At 35.2% G+C, this 18,881-nt stretch overlaps 1 protein-coding gene across 1 annotated transcript in view; it reads right to left on the reverse strand.

The window, feature by feature from the left end:
- LOC137619153 (cilia- and flagella-associated protein 43-like) overlaps nucleotides 1–18,881 on the reverse strand; it is a 66,470-nt gene that overhangs the window by 10,593 nt on the left and 36,996 nt on the right. The window contains exons 11-15 of the mRNA XM_068349340.1: nucleotides 16,811–16,981; nucleotides 16,092–16,270; nucleotides 13,398–13,524; nucleotides 12,034–12,116; nucleotides 2,709–2,901 (exon numbers count right to left, since the gene is read on the reverse strand). Of these exons, the coding sequence (XP_068205441.1) occupies nucleotides 2,709–2,901; nucleotides 12,034–12,116; nucleotides 13,398–13,524; nucleotides 16,092–16,270; nucleotides 16,811–16,981 (753 nt within the window). The remainder of the gene's footprint in view (nucleotides 1–2,708; nucleotides 2,902–12,033; nucleotides 12,117–13,397; nucleotides 13,525–16,091; nucleotides 16,271–16,810; nucleotides 16,982–18,881) is intronic.

Consider the following 18,881-nt stretch of genomic DNA (forward strand, 5'->3'; position numbering starts at 1 on the left):
TGTACTAAATACTCAGATAAATCTTGCTGCTCTGAGGGAGGTTATATATACAATAATCCTACCTATTCTGGCTTGCTAAAAATTAATATTTAAAATGATTAATTAGCAATGGACTGGTGCGGTGGGCATACATCTTAAAATTAACAAACCTTAATTGGTATTGAGAAATATAAGATGCATTAATTCAGCAGTATTGGAATTTATATAAAAATGTAGTTTAGGAATTTTAATCTCGACCCATGTAGTTTAAGGAAAGAACCAAACATACGCCGTGGTTACACTAAGGCCCTCTAACGTGCGTATCTACGCTGTGACGTCACGAGCATGGCATGCGCCACTGTCAACAAGTTTAGGTTAGTCCTCCCTATGTTTCGTGAAAGAAAACTAGATGTAGGAGAGAATGTTTAAGGGGTAGCTATAGTATTAGTAGAAGAGCTAAAAATACGATTAAAAGAAGAAGAGTGAAGAAAATTCTTCACATATATATATATATATATATATATATATATATATATATATATATATATATATATATAGATACAGTATACTACCGTATATATATATATATATATATATATATATATATATATATATATATATATATATATATATATATATATATATATATATATATATATATATATATATATATAAGTAGCCTACTACTCCATTAAGACATATTACATAAAAAAATAAAAACAACTTTGTCATCTTAACCATGTATGTAGATTTATATATTTATTTTTAGGAAAATAATGCTACCACAAGCCTTCAAATGGCCCTAAAATAACTTAAATATCATTTTAGGAAAGCATATGAACGCCCCCAGAGATTATAAAAGAAGCAGGGTTAGCAAGAGAAGATGAAGGATTGACGACCTGAGAAAATTTGCTGGCATAGAAAATCCATAAACGGACAGAAGTGGAAGGACATGTTTAAGGCCTTTGTCCTGCAGTGGACTATCAACGGCTGATGATGATGATAATGATGATGATGTGTGTGTGTGTGTCTTCTCCATTATCGTTAGCCATTGAAAGACGTTTTCTGTGGAATGATCGTTTTCTATATTTCAATTTTTAAACCTAAAATCGTAAACTACTTTATATTCAATGGACACTAGACTATTTCTGCAATATAATAATGTAAAAAATTATAATATATTTAAAAACCATATCTGATTCTCCATAGACATTAATTTAATGCAGAAGAGTCATATATTTTGTCTCGTAACCACGGGAGATTATATGTTAAAAAGTCTTTGATATAACGATTAAAGTTATTGATTGAAATTTCTATATGCTATTATTGATATTATTATCTTATGGCCAAAGGATGCATTATAAGCAATTTTTAACGTCCCATAGACGAAGAAAATCACATGATATATATATATATATATATATATATATATATATATATATATATATATATATATATATACTTGTGTGTATGTGTGTGTTGAATATGAATACACATTATTATGAAACAAAAAAAATCATATAAAAATAGTTACGAAAATAACTTTAACATAACTGAAAGCCAAAAAGAAAATAAAAAATATTGAAAATGCTTTAAGGTGGTGAAATTCATTTTCTTTTATATTAAGGACAATAATATAGTGTCCGTATGAAGCCCAGGCTTGAACGAAACAAAACACAATATAAAAAGTAAGAATTTTTTATCATTGTGATGATTAAACTGTTACCTCCGCAAACGAAGTTGGAAGGAGGTTATGTTTTCGCCCCTGTTTGTGTGTTTGTTTGTGTGTGTGCGTGTGTGAGTGTGTGTGTGTGTTTTGTAAACAGATTCCTGGCCACAATTTTAATCGTAGAGTAATGAAGCTTGCAGGGATTAACTGTTATGTAAAAAGCTGGAAATGATTAAATTTTGGAAGATCAAGGTCAAAGGTCAAAGTATAGGTCAAGAAAAATGACCAATTAACGTAATCAGCCATAAGCTAGGACATCGTTGTCACAGAGACTTCAAACTTGGTTCATATTTGGGTATATGAAAATCCATGCCAATTAAAGTATGTTAAGGTCAAAGGTCAAGGTCAAGGTCAAACAACAAGTTGAGATATAATATGCCGCGGCGGAGGTCAGCCCTCTACTGATTGTCCCTCTGGTTATTTTTCATTATCATTATCAATATTAATCAAGATGCGTCATTGTCAATGGAGAGTGACCACCTTGTTTAGACTTGCCGTCATCCAACATGGGCCAATCTCTCTCACCACTGGCTCCCACACGCGTACGCAAAAAGTTAACGTCCCAAGCCTCTCATAAATTATAACAAAATGGGTACAAAAGTAATAAATACAACAATACCTAGAGGGGAACTCAGTAAAGCACAAACCTCCACCGTGTCAGCTTATTTCTCGACCTTTTGCTCAACCTTAACCTTTGACCTTGACATGTATTATTTGGCGGGGATTTTCCATACACTCAAACACGAACCAAGTTTGAAGTCTCTGTGACAACGATGTCCAAACTTCTGGCTGATTACGTCAATTGGACATTTTGCTTGACCTTTACCTTGACTTTTGACCTTGATCTTCCTAAATTTATTCATTTCCAGCTTTTTACATAACAGTTAATTCCTGCAAGTTTCATTATTCTACGATTGGAATTGTGGCCCGGAAGCTGTTCACAAACAAACACACACACAAACAATCACCTCTGCACAGTATTGCAATATCCGCCCATTACCTTACGCTCCTGCAGCAGGAGTGTCTGGCGATGCACGTCCATGGCCTGCAGGTTCGCCGTGGCAGTGGCCTTCTTGGCAGAAGCGTCTTCGGCTTCCTCCATGAGTTCCTGCCGCCTCTTGCGATACTTCAGAAACTGCCGCCACGTCCTGACGCCCCCCGTCAGTCCCTCGGGCATCTGATCGTCTTCGACTCTGAGGATGGAGGGACGAGGAGTACCTTGAGAGATTTCAAATGAAGAGGGAGGGGAGAAAGGATCATATTGTGATGAGCCATTATAGAGACTTGACTCTATGACTCTACTTCCGCTAGAGAGTTATTGGGTCTTTTGATTGGTCAGTCATACCACAATCGACCCCACACTGTTTACGGCTCTTTTTTCTTTTGCTTACACATACACTGATTAGTCTGTCCTATTCTTAACATATTCTCCTCTTTCCTCATATACCTGACAACACTAAGCTGAACAAACAATTCTTCTTTACTCAAAGGGTTAACTACTGCATTGTAATTGTTCTGTGGCTACTTTCCTTTTGGTAAGGGTAGAAGAGACTCTTTAGCTATGGTAAGCAGCTCTTCTAGGAGAAGCATACTCTAAAATCAAACCATTGTTCTCTAGTCTTGGGTAGGGACATAGCCTCTGTACCATGGTCTTCCACTGTCTTCGGTTAGAGTTCTCTTGCTTGAGGGTACACCCAGGCACACTTCTATCGGATTCCATATTTACTTTCCTCACTGAGCTTAGAAAATAATAATAATAATAATAATAATAATAATAATAATAATAATAATAATAATAATAATAATAATAATAATAATGCTATTCGAAAACATCAGAATGGTTGGGAAGCCTCAGTATTAACATATATTATTATTATTATTATTATTATTATTATTATTATTATTATTATTATTATTATTATTTGCTAAGCTACAACCCTAGTTGGAAAAGTAGGATGTTATAAGCAAAGGGGCTCCAATAGGGAAACTAGCCCAGTGAGGAAAGGAAACAAGGAAAAATAGAATTTTTAAGAAGAGTAACAACATTGAAATAAATATCTCCAATATAAACTATAAAAACTTTAACAAACAAGAGGAAGAGAAACTAGACAGAACAGCGTGCCCGAGCGTACTTTCAAGCAAGAGAACTCTAATCCGAGACAGTGGAAGACCATGGTACAGAGGCTATGGCACTACCAAAGACTAGAGAACACTGGTTTGATTTTTGAGTGTCCTTCTCCTAGAAGAGCTCCTTACCATAGCTAAAGAGCCTCTTCTACCCTTAACAAGAGGAAAGCTCCCACTGAACAATTACAGTGCAGTAGTTAACGCCTTGAGTGAAGAAGAATTGTTTGGTAATCTCAGTATTGTCAGGTGTATAAGGACAGAAGAGAATAAGCAAAGAATATGCCAGCCTATTCGTTGTGTATGTGTGTGTTTAGGCAAATGGAAAATGAACCGTAACCAGAGAGAAGAATCCAATGTAGTACTGTCTGGCCAGTCAAAAGGCCCAATAACTCTCTAGCGGTAGCATCTCAACGAGTAGATGGTGCCCCGGTCAACCTACTACCTACAAAGTAGAGAAAACCATTAAATACAGCATTAAGAAAACACTTAAGGAACTTACTTTAAGTACCAATCCTCAGATGTCAGTGGTTTTGATTATAAGACTTGAAAAAACAAGTTGGAGATATTAAAGGAGGGTTTAGAAATGGAAGGATTGACCCAGTAGGAGCATGAATACCTAAGAGAATGGTACTCAGAAAAAGGACACAAGCAAAAGGGTGCAAGAAGTTAGGTGTATTTAGACGTTAATAAAGTGGGAGGATTAGCATTTGTGGGGAGATTATTATTATTATTATTATTATTATTATTATTATTATTATTATTATTATTATTGAGGTTGCTGTTATTATTATTATTATTATTATTATTATTATTATTATTATTATTATTGAGGTTGCTGTTATTATTATTATTATTATTATTATTTGTGGTTGTTGTTGTTGTTATTGTTGTTGTTGTTGTTGTTGTTGTTATTATTAATATTATTATTGTTATTATTATTATTATTATTATTACTAGCTAAGCTACAACCCTAATTGAAAAAGCAGTATCCTATGTGCCCAAGGACTCCGACAGGAAAAAGTAGCTCAGTGAGGAATGGAAACGAGGAAATAAATAAACCACCTGAGAAACAAAGAACAATCAAAATTGAATATCTTAAGAACAGTAACAACATTCAATTAGATAATTCGTAAATAAACTATAAAAACTTAAAATATCAAAAATATATGAGGAAGAACAAGATAGATCAGCGTGCCCGAGTGTACCCTAAAGCAAGAGAATTCTAATCCAAGACTAAGGAAGACTATGGTACAGAGGCTATAGCTCTACCCAAGACCAGAGAACAGTAGTTTGACTTTGGAGTATCTTTCTCCTAAAAGAGCTGCTTACCATAGCTAAAGAGTCTCTTTATTGGGTTATAGTCTATTTGTAAATACTGAGACGAAGGATGTTCTAAAGGATAAAGATATGGAAGAATTAAAAGCAATGTTTGAATAATTTGTAAATGCATAGGATTGGATCTTAATAGCTAAAACGGACATATGGTAAGTAGAGAATATAATGGAGTATAAAAAGGCGATGCTTTTTCATAACATCAGATGATAAAGGAATAGTTAAGGAGATAGTGCAAGACCAAATAGTGGAATCATATGGGGAATGTTGGGGAAAAAAAAATCTTTCAGCAATATACAAAAAGTATATTGAAATTAAAGATGTTAGAAATTATAAAAAGTGAGAACTCAAGAAATAAATAAAAGACAAAGATACAGATGTAAATAAAATAGAAATAGAAGAAAAGAAAGCAAAAATGATAAAGATAAGGTTTGTAAAAGGTAATGGAAGAAGAGATTACACAGGAGAACTCAACACTAAGGAAGCTGAAATAGTACTGAAGACAATGTTGAATATGATAGACTAAAAAGAAAATTATAGAAACAGGAATGACAAGAATAGACTTTGAGTTTTCTATAGTGAGGCATTTGTTCAGCTATAGAGAATTAAGGAAATTTAGAAAAAGTAGCATAGAATCCTGGTACTTAGAATTGCTAACAAAAGACGTTACCTGATATATCACACAGAGTTTAGAAGCTATAAATAAAGGTATATAAGCTGGGGTGTCTATGTCGGAAGTAATTAATGAAACTAAGCTTTGAATCTATACCTCTAGCAGTGGGTCCACAAACATAGTGTTGTGGAGTGAGCTATCTGGATTCTGAAATCTGTTAGGTAGAACGGGCCACCAAGTATGTTATTATTATTATTATTATTATTATTATTATTATTATTATTATTATTATTATTATTATTATTATTTAAGGTACAACCCTAGTTGGAAAAGCAAGATACTATAAACCCTATAAGGGCTCCAAAAGGGAAAAGAGCCCAATGAGGAAAGGAAATAAGGAAATGAATAAACTACATGAAAAATTATGAACAATTAAAAAAAAATATTTCACGAACATTAACAACATTAAAAACAGAAAGATCTTTTATATATAACCTATAAAAAGAATTATATCAGCCTTTTCAACATAAAAACATTTGCTGGAAGTTTGAACATTTGAAGTTCCACTGATTCAACTACACGATTAGGAAGATCATTCCACAACTTGGTCACAGCTGGAATAAAACTTCTAGAATAGTTAGGGAGTAGATGCATCTGGGAGAGAGATAGCAAAGATGTTAGTATGAATAAGAAAAGCCAAAGAATCATGTAAACATGAAGACACGAGGAGAGCATGAAAAATATAATTGGAAGTCAGAGTAAAATATATGAAACAGAAGATGTTCCAAACAATATTTGCTAATGTGGAGATCTGAAGTGAAATAAGAGATAAATGTTACAGCCCTAGTTGGAAAAGCAAAATGCTATAAGCCCAAGGGCTCCAATAGGGAAAAAATAGGCCAGTAAGGAAAGGAAATAAGGAAATAGATAAGCTACAAGAGAAGTAATAAATAATTAGAACAAAATATCTTAAGAACAGTAACAACCTTAAATCAGATCTTTTATATATAAACTATAAAAACTTCAAAACAAACAAGAGGAAGAGAAATAAGGTAGAACAGCGTAACCAAGTGTACCCTCAAGCAAGAGAACTCTAATCCATGACAGTGGAGGGCCATGGTACAGAGGTTACGGCACATCCCAAGACTAGAGAACAATGGTTTAATTTTGGAGTGTCCTTCTCCTAGGAGTGCTGCTTACCATAGCTAAAGAGTCTCTTCTACCTTTGATTATGTATGAACAACTTGCAAATACTCCATATTGGGGCATCATAGCAGAAACAGGAATATGACTAGTGTCCTACAAATTAGAATATGATAAATTAATGCTCTTCCATAACATCATAAACACTGATGAAAAGAGACTAGTCAGATATAATTGAGGATCAGTTGAAGAACTCCTTAGCTACATTGAAGAAATTAGTTATAAATATAAAATTGAAATAAAATAATTAAGAACTGTTAGAAAATAATTATAGAAAAGACTGAGGGGAAAATCTATCTATATACCAAGTCACTTATCCCCAATTTTGGTGGGTAGCCGACATCAAACAAATGAAAAAAAGGGGACCTTTCCTCTCTACGTTTCTCCCAGCCTAACAAGGGACTCAACCGAGTTCGGCTGTTACTGCTAGGGGTGCCACAGCTTACCCTCCCCCGTTATCCACCACAGATGAAGCTTCATAACGCTGAATCCCCTACTTCTGCTACCTCCGCGGTCATCCAAGGCGACCGGAGGAAGCAGCAGGGCCTACCGGAACTGTGGCCGATGGGGACATAACAACAATTAGAATAGCGCCAACGTATCACTGCGTGTCGTAAGAGGACACTAAAAGGGACGGGATGAGGGGGGCTAGGATCCCCCTCTCCTGTATTATATACTCTTCTGAGACATCGAAGAAGGGAAAATGAAGAAAAGAAAATAGGGTTGGTGGAAAAATCATATAAGGGAATGGCCAACAGCCTTATATTTATTAAGAGCAATGGATAAGACAATCCTAATAATGAAAGCAAGGTTAAACACGTTAAAAATAAAAGCAAATTTCATGGGATAATGCCTACATGATATATGTGACCTATGCAAAAAAAAAAGAAAAAAGACAATTCAGAAGACAGAATATAAGAGCGTACGTGAATTTGAAAATGCCAAAATATGTTACCAAAACTTACAAAGTTTTAAGGCGAAAAGTGATGAAAGTAACACTTGAGACTCGAATTGATTGTTGTTTGTTGTTACATAGTATGAGCTAAGAAGCTTTGCACATATCTATTATTTGTTAGAGTGCCTGCAAACGTGTTTTAAGAAGTGAGCAGGGATGATACAACAAATAGTTTATTTACCCTTAGAAGGGCACTCCAAAATCAAACCATTGTTCTCTAATCTTGGGTAATTCCATAGACTCTGTACCGTGGTCTTCCACTGTCTTGGGTTAGAGTTCTCTTGCTTGAGGGTACACTCGGGCACACTATTCTATCTTATTTCTCTTCCTCTTGTTTGGTTAAAGTTTTTTTATAGTTTATATAAAAGATGTTTCTTTTAATGTTGTTGCTCTTCTTAAAATATTCTATTTTTCTTTGTTTCCTTTCCGCACTGAGCTATTTACCCTGTTGGAGCCCTTGGTCATATAGCATCCTGCTTTTCCAACTAGGGTTATGGCTTAGCAAGTAATAATAATAATAATAATAATAATAATAATAATAATAATAATAATAATAATAATAATAATAATAATAATAATAATAATAATAGAGAAGGAGTGATATATAAAAGTATGCAAGCTAACCTGCCTGAGTATAAGGTAATTGATGACAATAAAATGTCTGTTTATTAGTGGCCTATTGGAAACGTCCCTGCCTGGTGATCTGTCAGGCTTGAGTTCGAGTACTGCTCAAGCTAGATAGTTTCTTGTAGTGTCTGTAACCTCACCATCCTTGTGAGCTATGGATGGGGGCTTGGGAGAGCCTATACACTGATAAAAATTTGCCGTAAAAAACGGTAAAAATCCTGGAATAAATGTTGCCAGGTATTTACCCTCTTAAAAACGGATATATTGACGTAAATTAGTGATATTACGGTCACCAACCCGTAAAAGACAATAATCATGTTTGGTAAAATTACGGTCGCCTGTATTTTACTGAAATACGTCTGAGAACAGTATATTTTCACGTAGAATTTCCGATTAGAATTACGGTTTTTTTCAATAGTGTAGCTCTACTTAACAGTGTAGCTCTACGTGCTGAGTCATCAGCATCCATTGCCTGGCCCTCCCTGGTCCTAGCTTGGATGGAGATGGGGCTTTGGCATTGATTATATGTATATATGGTCATTCTCCAGGGCATTGTCACTGTCCTTTGACTCTGCCATTCATGGACGACATTTAAAACTTTAAAACACAAAGCGTTTAGGACCGACGGTGTTTTCTTAGTGGCGTACCCACAATCCTGGAAAACTCCAGGGCGAGGAGAACTTTCCAGACGGGCGCCAGTTCCAGAACTTTCCAGGAATGACTGACGAGAAACCAGAGAATCAGATCTCAAAAAATTATGTGATATAAAATGCAATATAATCAAACGCCTTATGAAAGAATCAGGTGATAATTCATGAAAGATTCAATTGAAAGAGTAGGTTCAGTTAAACTGGATTATAGAATGACGAAAGCTATCATAAATAGTTTATTGGTTTGCTAATTAAGTGTCAATTTGAAGTTATTCTTAAGTATAGATCTGACAGAATAACAAGAATTTGGGAATATAAAGAACAGTTACTAATCACTAAAGAAGGAGAGAAATAAACAAGAGCTTTTTTTCTTTTAATAACTGGCTAAATTTCAAGGTGAAGAAGGCTTGGAAAGCATCATAAAGAAAAATAAATAACTAGAAGAAGAGTTAAGTTTTATCTGAGAAGCTTATCAGCTTCGTTTATCTTTACTGAAAACATAAATGATTACTTATCATCCCACAAATCTAGGTCAGAGTAAGAGATGCTTATCACTTATTCCACAATTCCATAAAATCTTTCTAGTTGGAGACTTTTTCTAGCGACTATACAAGAATGTGCTTCTCAGAAGTAAATTTGCCATCAAGATTCACTCTGAGAATTTTAAAAAGAGTCGTATAGACACCTTTCCATCAACCGAAGACCAGGCAGGGCAAAGCAATGACTGTTGATGAATCAGCCAGTAAACCTATCTACTCTTTAGCTCAGAAGTAAGTTTGAGCATGTCTTGAACTCCTATCTAGCAGATTGCCAGGCAAGCGCGCTTCCAGTTCTCTTGCTTGAGGGTACGCTCGGGCACACTATTCTATCTCGTTTCTCTTCCTTTTGTTTTGTTAAAAGTTTTCATTGTTGTATAGAAAATATTTATTTAAATGTCATTGTTCTTAAAATATATTATTTTTCCTTGTTTCCTTTCCTCACTGAGCTAATTTCCCTGTTTGGGCCCTTGGCCTTATAGCATCTTGCTTTTCCAACTAGGGTTGTAGCTTAGCTACTACTACTACTAATAATAATAATAATAATAATCACAACGCAAGGCAAAATGTTATTTTATTTTTAAGTCCTCATATGATGCATCCAACATGTGGCAAGGTATGCAAGGTGAAAATTTACCTGATGAACTACAACAAACGCACATACTGGAAGAGCAATTACAACATGGCTGAGAACACATCATACTACATATGTGATCCACTGATATACTTGAAACATCATCAACGGCTACGATGGACTGCTACTTAAGATAAGAAGAGATTAGATTTACCCTTCTTCCCGCTACGCTCATGGGAGTAAGGCGTATTGATAAGACGAGTTTTGAACCTAAACAATCTGACGTTGATAAAGCTACCTGCGAACCTAGTGACACTAGTTATCTATGTTTGCTAAAAAAAGGTTACTACTTAAATTCTACCCTAGCTTTCCCTGCAGAGGCTCACCTAAGACCATGTGTTTTTCGTGACCAGACTGACCCGGGAACACCTTCCTTTATGTTTTGGTAGGTTATCTCATTAACGTTTAAAGGCTGGTCATGAATGGCAGAGGCAAGGGATAGTGACAAAGCTCTAGCTAGCAGGACAATGCCCTAGAGACTGACTATATAGAGATATGATCAGCGCCTTAGCCCCTCTCCACCTAAGCTAGGACCAAGTAGGGCCAAGCAGTGGCTGCTGATGACTCAGCAAGTAGATCCACAGGCTCCCCCAAACCCCCATCCTTAGCTCACAAGGATGGTAAGATTACAAACACTACTAGAAACTATCAAGCTTGAGCGGGACTTGAATTTGTCTGACAGATCACCAAGCTGAGACGTTTCCAGTTCTGTTTATGACTACATATAAAATGCGAGGACTTGAGGTAACCTATTGGAAGCGTTCCTGCCTGATGATCTGCTAGACAGGAGTTCGAAACCCACCAAAGCTCGATAGTTCCTTGTAGTACCTGCAACCTCACCATCCTTGTGAGCTAGGGATAGGGGTTTGGGGGAGTCTGTAGATCTACCTGCAAAGTACTCATCAGCCATTGCCTGTCCCTCCCTGGTCATAGCTTGATAGAGAGGGGACTTGGATGCTGATTATATGTATATATAGTCAGTCTCTAGGACATGGTCCAGCCCCTTGCGTCTGCAATTACTCGGAGAAGTTCCTCAAACAAATATCATTTCTTGCAATGAGTTCTTACTTCAAAGTAGAGTGGAATAACTAGTGCCTAATATTCAAGAGGACGACATGTACTTGGCCATCGTAATAAAGATCATCTTAAATTTGGCCATAGTAATAAAGATCATCTTAAATTTGGCCATCGTAATAAAGATCATCTTAAATTTGGCCATCGTAATAAAGAGCATCTTAAATTTGGCCATCGTAATAAAGAGCATCTTAAATTTGGCCATAGTAATAAAGATCATCTTAAATTTGGCCATAGTAATAAAGATCATCTTAAATTTGGCCATAGTAATAAAGATCATCTTAAATTTGGCCATCGTAATAAAGATCATCTTAAATTTGGCCATCGTAATAAAGATCATCTTAAATTTGGCCATCGTAATAAAGATCATCTTAACTTTGGCCATAGTAATAAAGATCACCTTGAATTTTGCCATCGTGCGAACAGTAACAAAACAACTCAAACAAAGGCAGTTTAAATGGTTCCAGATCTGAATGTCCACAATCTGCAGCCTTGGATGATGATGCAAAGAGGATGACTCTTCATCTACTACCTTCCAGACGATAGCTACTGAGCTCGTTACTCGCTATATTACCTGAGGTCGTCCGGACGCTGATCGTCGCCGCTTCGGGAGGTGCTGCTCGGGGGACGCGAAGGTCTCATGCCGCCCATGACATTCTGGAAAGAAGAGAGGCCTTGAGGTGATCTTTGGATAGTTTATAGAATATCTTAAAGATAACCGATTCCTTAAGCAAATAATTTTTAGGATTTTTTAATAGAATCAAATATATTAAATCATGAGAATAAATTGTTTTATTTATTACATAATCAGAGTATTTTAATGATATCTAATTATGAGACTAAATTGTTTATTTATTATATAACTGGAATATTCAAAGTTCTTGTATCAAAATGAAAATTTTATCTAACTATAACATAAAACCTAGCTTATCTGTTGAATAATTATATTGAATATACTTCCTATATCGTTTATTTATTTCCTTATTTCCTTTCCTCATTGGGCTATTTTTCCCTGTTGGAGCCCTTGGGCTTATAGCATCTTTCTTTTCCAACTAGGGTTGTAGCTTAGCTAGTAATAATAATAATAATAATAATACAATAAACCCTCTTATTCATTTATCATATTAGTAAAATATTTCAAGCCTACTCATTTACCGATTTATTAATATACGTAGTAGGTTAGCCATGGCACCAGCCACCTTTTGAGATACTACTGCAAGAGATTTATTGGGTCCTTTGACTGAGCAGTTAGTAATACGTTGGATCCCTCTCTCTGGTTACGGCTCATTTTCCCTTTTCCTACACATACACAGAATAGTCTGGCCTATTCTTTCTACATTCTCCTGTCTTCATGAGCCTGACAAAACTGAGATCACCAAACCATTCTTCTGCACTCAAGGGGTTAATTACTGCACTGTAATTGTTCAGTGGCTACTTTCCTTCTTGGTAAGGGTAGAAGAGACTCTTTAACTATGGAAAGTTTCTCTTCTAGAAGAAGGACACTCCAAAATCAAACCATTGTCCTCTAGTCTTGGGTAGTGGCATAGCCGCTGTACCATGGTCTTCCGCTGCCTTTGGGTAGAGTTCTCCTGCTTAGGGTACATTCGGGCAAGCTATCTATCTTATTTCTCTTCCACTTGTTTTTCTTTTTAATGTTATAGTTTATATATGAAAGATTTATTCTAATGTTGTTACTGTTCTTAGAAAGTTTTTTATTTTCTTTCCTCACTGGGTAATTTTCCCTGTTGGAGCCCTGAGGCTTATAGCATCCTGCTTTTCCAACTAGGGTTGTAGCTTAGCAAGTAATAATAATAATAATAATAATAATAATAATAATAATAATAACATTGTATATATTTCTTTTAATAATCGGTATATTCTTCGCGTTAAATTGTTTATTTTTTTTTATGCAATTAACATATTAACCTTTTAACTTACCTCTGAGCGCGCTGACATAAGGGGGCTGTGGAGTCCCCCACCAGTTGGGGTTAGGGGGGGTTGTCCAGTCATTCCCCCACGAGCGCTCGGAAGATCCAGATGGCGGACGGTTGTTGTGGCTCGTTTTCTACAAAGAAAATTTAGAATGTTTGAAAATTTTAAGGAATTATTAAACTTTACCATAATTTTAGCTTTAAATCTATATAATAAATAAAATTATTAAGTTTTTAAAATATATTTTTTGAATATTAACTAATTACAGATCAATTTCAGTTCAATATATTATTACTTTTATAACTGAACGCTACCCTATTTTCGCACAACGAATCAATAAACATTCACCCCGAGTAAAACGGGGTGTTCGTTTTTATGCATAATGACTTGAAACTTGTTGTAAAAGTTTTCGTTCGTCAACGTAAGTCGTATTATTATCATCATCATCATCATCATTATTATTATTATTATTATTATTATTATTATTATTATTATTATTATTATTATTATTATTATTATTATTATTATTATTATTATTATTATTAATATTGTAATTGAAGTCGATGTGTGTTATCATTTCTAAATCATACGAACACGAAACCAGATATTGGACCTCGCTCCAGATTAGAAGAGTGGTGTGAAACTTGGATTACAATGACCTCCTGACGTTAGATCTACTTTCTCATTAAAACCAGTTTAACCAGATATCAGGAATGAGAGAGAGAGAGAGAGAGAGAGAGAGAGAGAGAGAGAGAGAGAGAGAGAGAGAGAGAGAGAGAGAGAGAGAGAGAGCTATTATTGAGAAAAAAATCTGTGGGTCTAGGCAAAGATACATTTAAATTAGAATGGGGTTTAAAGCTTTAGATATTTAAAGTCTACTCATTAATGGCAGAGACAAGGGACTGTGACATTGACTCTCTCCACCCAATTTTAGACCAGGGAGAGTCAGGCAATGGCTGTTGATAACTCAGCAGTTAGTCCTATGGGCTACTCCAAACCTCTCGTCCTTAGCTTACAAGGATGGTGAGGTTGCAGACACTACAAGAAACTAACGAGTTTGAGCGGGACTCGAACACCATACCGGCATATCGCCAGGCTAGGACTTTTCTAATAGGCCACCATAACAGGTGGATAGACTGTTATTAATGAAGAATGTCTGTAGGAGAGAAAGACTATCTAGTGGAAAATATTGTCAGATCATTCGATGTTGAATAATAATAATAATAATAATAATAATAATAATAATAATAATAATAATAATAATAATAATAATAATAATAATAATGCAAGTGGGATAAGAATGAAAAAAAAAAGACAAGGGATTATAAAAAAAAAATGGGAAAAAGATTTGGGTGTCTTTACTTGAAAAGAAATAATAGGGTTTCATTCAGTTGTTCCTGAACCAGACCACGGCCAGGCATCTAAGGGCGAAAAGTGACATGGAAAAATCCCTCCTTCGTAGGTCCACGAAAATGAAAAATGGAGACAGACAAACTCCGTCAGTGGGGAAGTGGCGTAGTAGAGTCCTATGGGAGTCGAAGATCACGGGAAGGAGAGTAGAAGGATTTTTAGTTGAAGGCATAGAAATAGCTATAGCGTATAAAGAGAGTTAATAATTAAGGGAAAAAGAATAAAGTTTGAGGATGGAAAAAGAAAATATTATCAGAAATGAGAGTGATATTATTATTGTCGTTACTTGCTAAGCTACAACCCTAGATGGAAAAGCAGAATGCTGTAAGCTCAAGAGCTCCAACAGGGAAAATAGCCCAGTGAGGAAAGAATATAAGGAAACTACAAGAAAAGCAATTAGCAATTAGAATAAAATATTTTAAGAACAGTAACAGCATTAGAATAATTATTTCATATATAAACTATAAAAACTCTAACAAAACAAGAGGAAGAGAAATAAGATAGAGTAGTGTACCTGAGTGTACCCTCAAGCAAGAGAACTCTAACCCAAGACAGTGGAAGACCATGGTACAGAGGCTATGGCATTACCCAAGACTAAGAACAATTGTTTGAATTTGGAGTGTTCTTCTCCTAGAAGAGCTGCTTACCATAGCTAAAGAATCTCTTCTACCCTTACCCTTAAGAGGAAAGTGGCCCCTGAATAATTACATTACAGTAGTTAACCCCTGGAGAGAAGAAAAATTGTTTGGTAATTTAAGTGTTGTCGGGTGTATGAGACATAGGAGAATATAGATAATAGGTCAGACTATTGGGTGAATGTGTAGCCAAAAGGAAAATGAGCCGTAACCAGAGAGAAGGGTCCACTGTAGTACTGTCTAATCAATCAAAGGACCCCATAACTCTCTAGCGATAGTATCTAATCGGAGCATCAACGGATAGAGTTTAAGGAGATAAAGAATGACGAACGTACACGTTAACTTTATCTCTTTCTTTAGTTTATGTGCCCAAATTCCCGCAATAGAAATAATACTTTGATACAGGTCGTACCCTAAAATCCTTCAGAAAATCCTTCAGAAACAATGTCCCGGGAGATATCAGTAATAAGAATCAATACTGTTTTCCATGCTATAATCCAACACAAACAATTTCCTCTGAGATCTCAATAATAAGAATACTTTTTTTATATATCGTGATCCATGAGAAACAATGTTCCTTAAGATCTCGGTAATGAGAGACAATACTTTTATTCCACAGCGCAAAGATTCTTTCAACCAACCACAGAATGCTTACGTGTATAGAGCCAAGAGATGATTGTACTGATCGATGGGGAGATTGATAATCGTCCTACGCAGGGCGGCTTCTTCGTCTTTCAGTTGCTCCAATAGACGATCGTGTCGTCCTTTGGCGCGTCCTTCGTCCCTACGACTTCCCTCGGCTTCTGCCTCCACTTGGGAAAGTTTAGTTTCCACCTGATGAAATGAGCAAGTTGTTATTTTTTCTGAAAATGTAGATTATATTACTCAATTTCTTATTGTTTTGAAGTGAAAAGAGAAAAGGGGGGTAAAGTAAGTTATTATTTTGTTAAAATGTAGATTATATTACTCAATTTCTTATTGTTTTGAGCTGAAAAGAGAAAAGAGAGGCAGGGTTGACCTGTTCTATGGGTGTAAGTATACTGCCACCATACGTTCTACGGGTCGTAGAAAGCAACTAAAATGACAGCTGTTGCCTTTTAGTCTTGCTTTTTAGCAAAAGATTAGGCCCACCACCAATCACTGGGGTTGAAGACTGCAAAGTTATTTGATTTTAAAAACCCTCTGCCAAATTATAACCGAGCCCTTAATGTAGTGATAACGATGAGAAAGAAGAAGAAGAAAGAAAAGAGAGGTAGTGAAGTCTTAAACAAACCAGCTGGAAGATAAATATTCAAGAAGGATATAGAGGAATAAGTTAAATTAGACAACAGTGAAGAAAAATATAAATCCTTCTGAAGTTCTGGAGTCACTTACCTCTTTGCGTTGCTTCTGCAATTCAGCAAGCTTCTTCTGTAGATCCTCCTGGTGGTACAGACGGCGCTGTAGCCTCGAAGTGACGAGCTGGTACAGCAGGAGGGCTTCGTCAGTTGAGACCCGGGAGTCGATGAGCGTCAGAACCTGGCTGTCAAACTCCTGAAGGAGGCTCTGAAGATAGAAAAGAATTAAGTAGTTCTTCAGACAAATTCTAGAGATCTAACCTTTGCTCTCTATTCTTGGATAGTGCCGTAGCCTCTGTACAATGGTCTCCCACTATCTTGGGCTAGAGTTCTCTGGCTTGAGGGTACACTTAAGCATATTATTCTATCTGCTAACAGTGGTGAAGCTAAGGGGCCCACTCATTGAGAATTCTGTGTTCACCAAGGTGTCCACCAAGGTCACGGCCCCGCTAAGATATCTCCATTGATAAAATATTTTCAAATATGATAAATGTTTTTCCTCAGCAGGAATATGTCTCATGATTTGAAAATGCTGAGAAGTGATGGAATAATATTCATAGTGTAATAAATTGTTAGCAGTTGTGCATATATCTCATTGCAATAGGTACGCTTTTAGAGATAAATATTCATTTTCGTTTCGCGTGATTATTTTATATCTGGAATGAGGAAGAAATACCAGTAAATATTTACACATGAACTCTTATAACAATGTATTTTACATTTGTATAAATGTATGTGTGCATATATAAATGTATATGGTTTAGTCCCTGTCTATACAAGTTTGCCGGACCAGGGTTCGACTCCAGGACGGTCACAAGCTCTTGTCTTCGTGTGATTTCGCCTGGGGCTCTGATCCCGAGGTCGTTACGAGAATCCAGACATTAATGTATAAAAAAATATGGCTTATTTGAATATGAAAAACACGTTTAAATGTGCAAAATTTATCATATACTATATATATATATATATATATATATATATATATATATATATATATATATATATATATATATATATATATATGTATATATATATATATGTGTATATATATATATATATATATATATATATATATATATATATATATATATATATATATATATATGTGTGTGTGTGTGTGTGTGTGTGTGTGTGTGTGTGTGTTTGTATGTGTCAACATCATCATCCGTCACAAATCCACTGCAGCACAAAAGCCTCAGACATGTCCTTCCACTCACGTCTGTTTAACATCTTTCTATGCAGGTTTTAAACACAAATTTTCTTAGTTTGTCAATCCATCGTTTTTTCTTCCTTCCCCTGCTTCTTTTATAATCTCTAGAGACATATTCTGTTATTCTTAATGTTCATCTATTATCTGTCCTTCTCCTTGTGTATCCTGCCCATGTCCATTTCTTTTTCTTATATGTTGTTAGAATATCCTATATTTTAATTTGGTCTCGTATCCATGATGCTCTTTCCTCTGTCTCTTTATGTTAATGTTTCTGATGTGTTTATATACTGTATGTGTATATATGTATGTGTGTTTATGTATGCATACTTAAACATGAATATTACATTGACGAATTCTCACATATCCCAGATTCCCAAGTTTTTTTTTTTTTTTTTTTTTTTTTTTTTTTTTTTTTTTTTTTTTTTTTTTTGCGATGCTAAGATGAATTCAGACCAGTCTGTCAGTCCTGGATTTTGCACCAGGATATACCCATGTTAAATTTCGTTACCTTTATCCATTGTGCCATTATCAATATAATTTTTTCCCTGTTTCATTTTAATCATATTCGATTAAGAATTGCTTTGAGCTAATTTCAAAGCGCTTACTCTTTCAGAAATGTGTTCATTTTCTTCTATCGTGATTTGCCACAGTCAGCTAACTTTGACTTGGCAAAAGGTGTAGAATTGATTGAAATTGTAACAGTTCAGCTTGAAGAGATGCGTTAAAATCATTTTCTTTTTTTGTTAATAGTTCAGCTTGAAGAGATGCGTTCAAATTTTTTTTTTTAATAGTTCAGCTTGAAGAGATGCGTTTAATTTTTTTCTAAACAGTTCAGTTTGAAGAGATGCGTTCAATTTTTTTTTTAATTCTTTTTTTATTTATTTAACAGTCCAGCTTG

Source organism: Palaemon carinicauda, chromosome 25 (assembly GCF_036898095.1).
Source record: "Palaemon carinicauda isolate YSFRI2023 chromosome 25, ASM3689809v2, whole genome shotgun sequence".
NCBI lineage: Eukaryota > Metazoa > Arthropoda > Malacostraca > Decapoda > Palaemonidae > Palaemon > Palaemon carinicauda.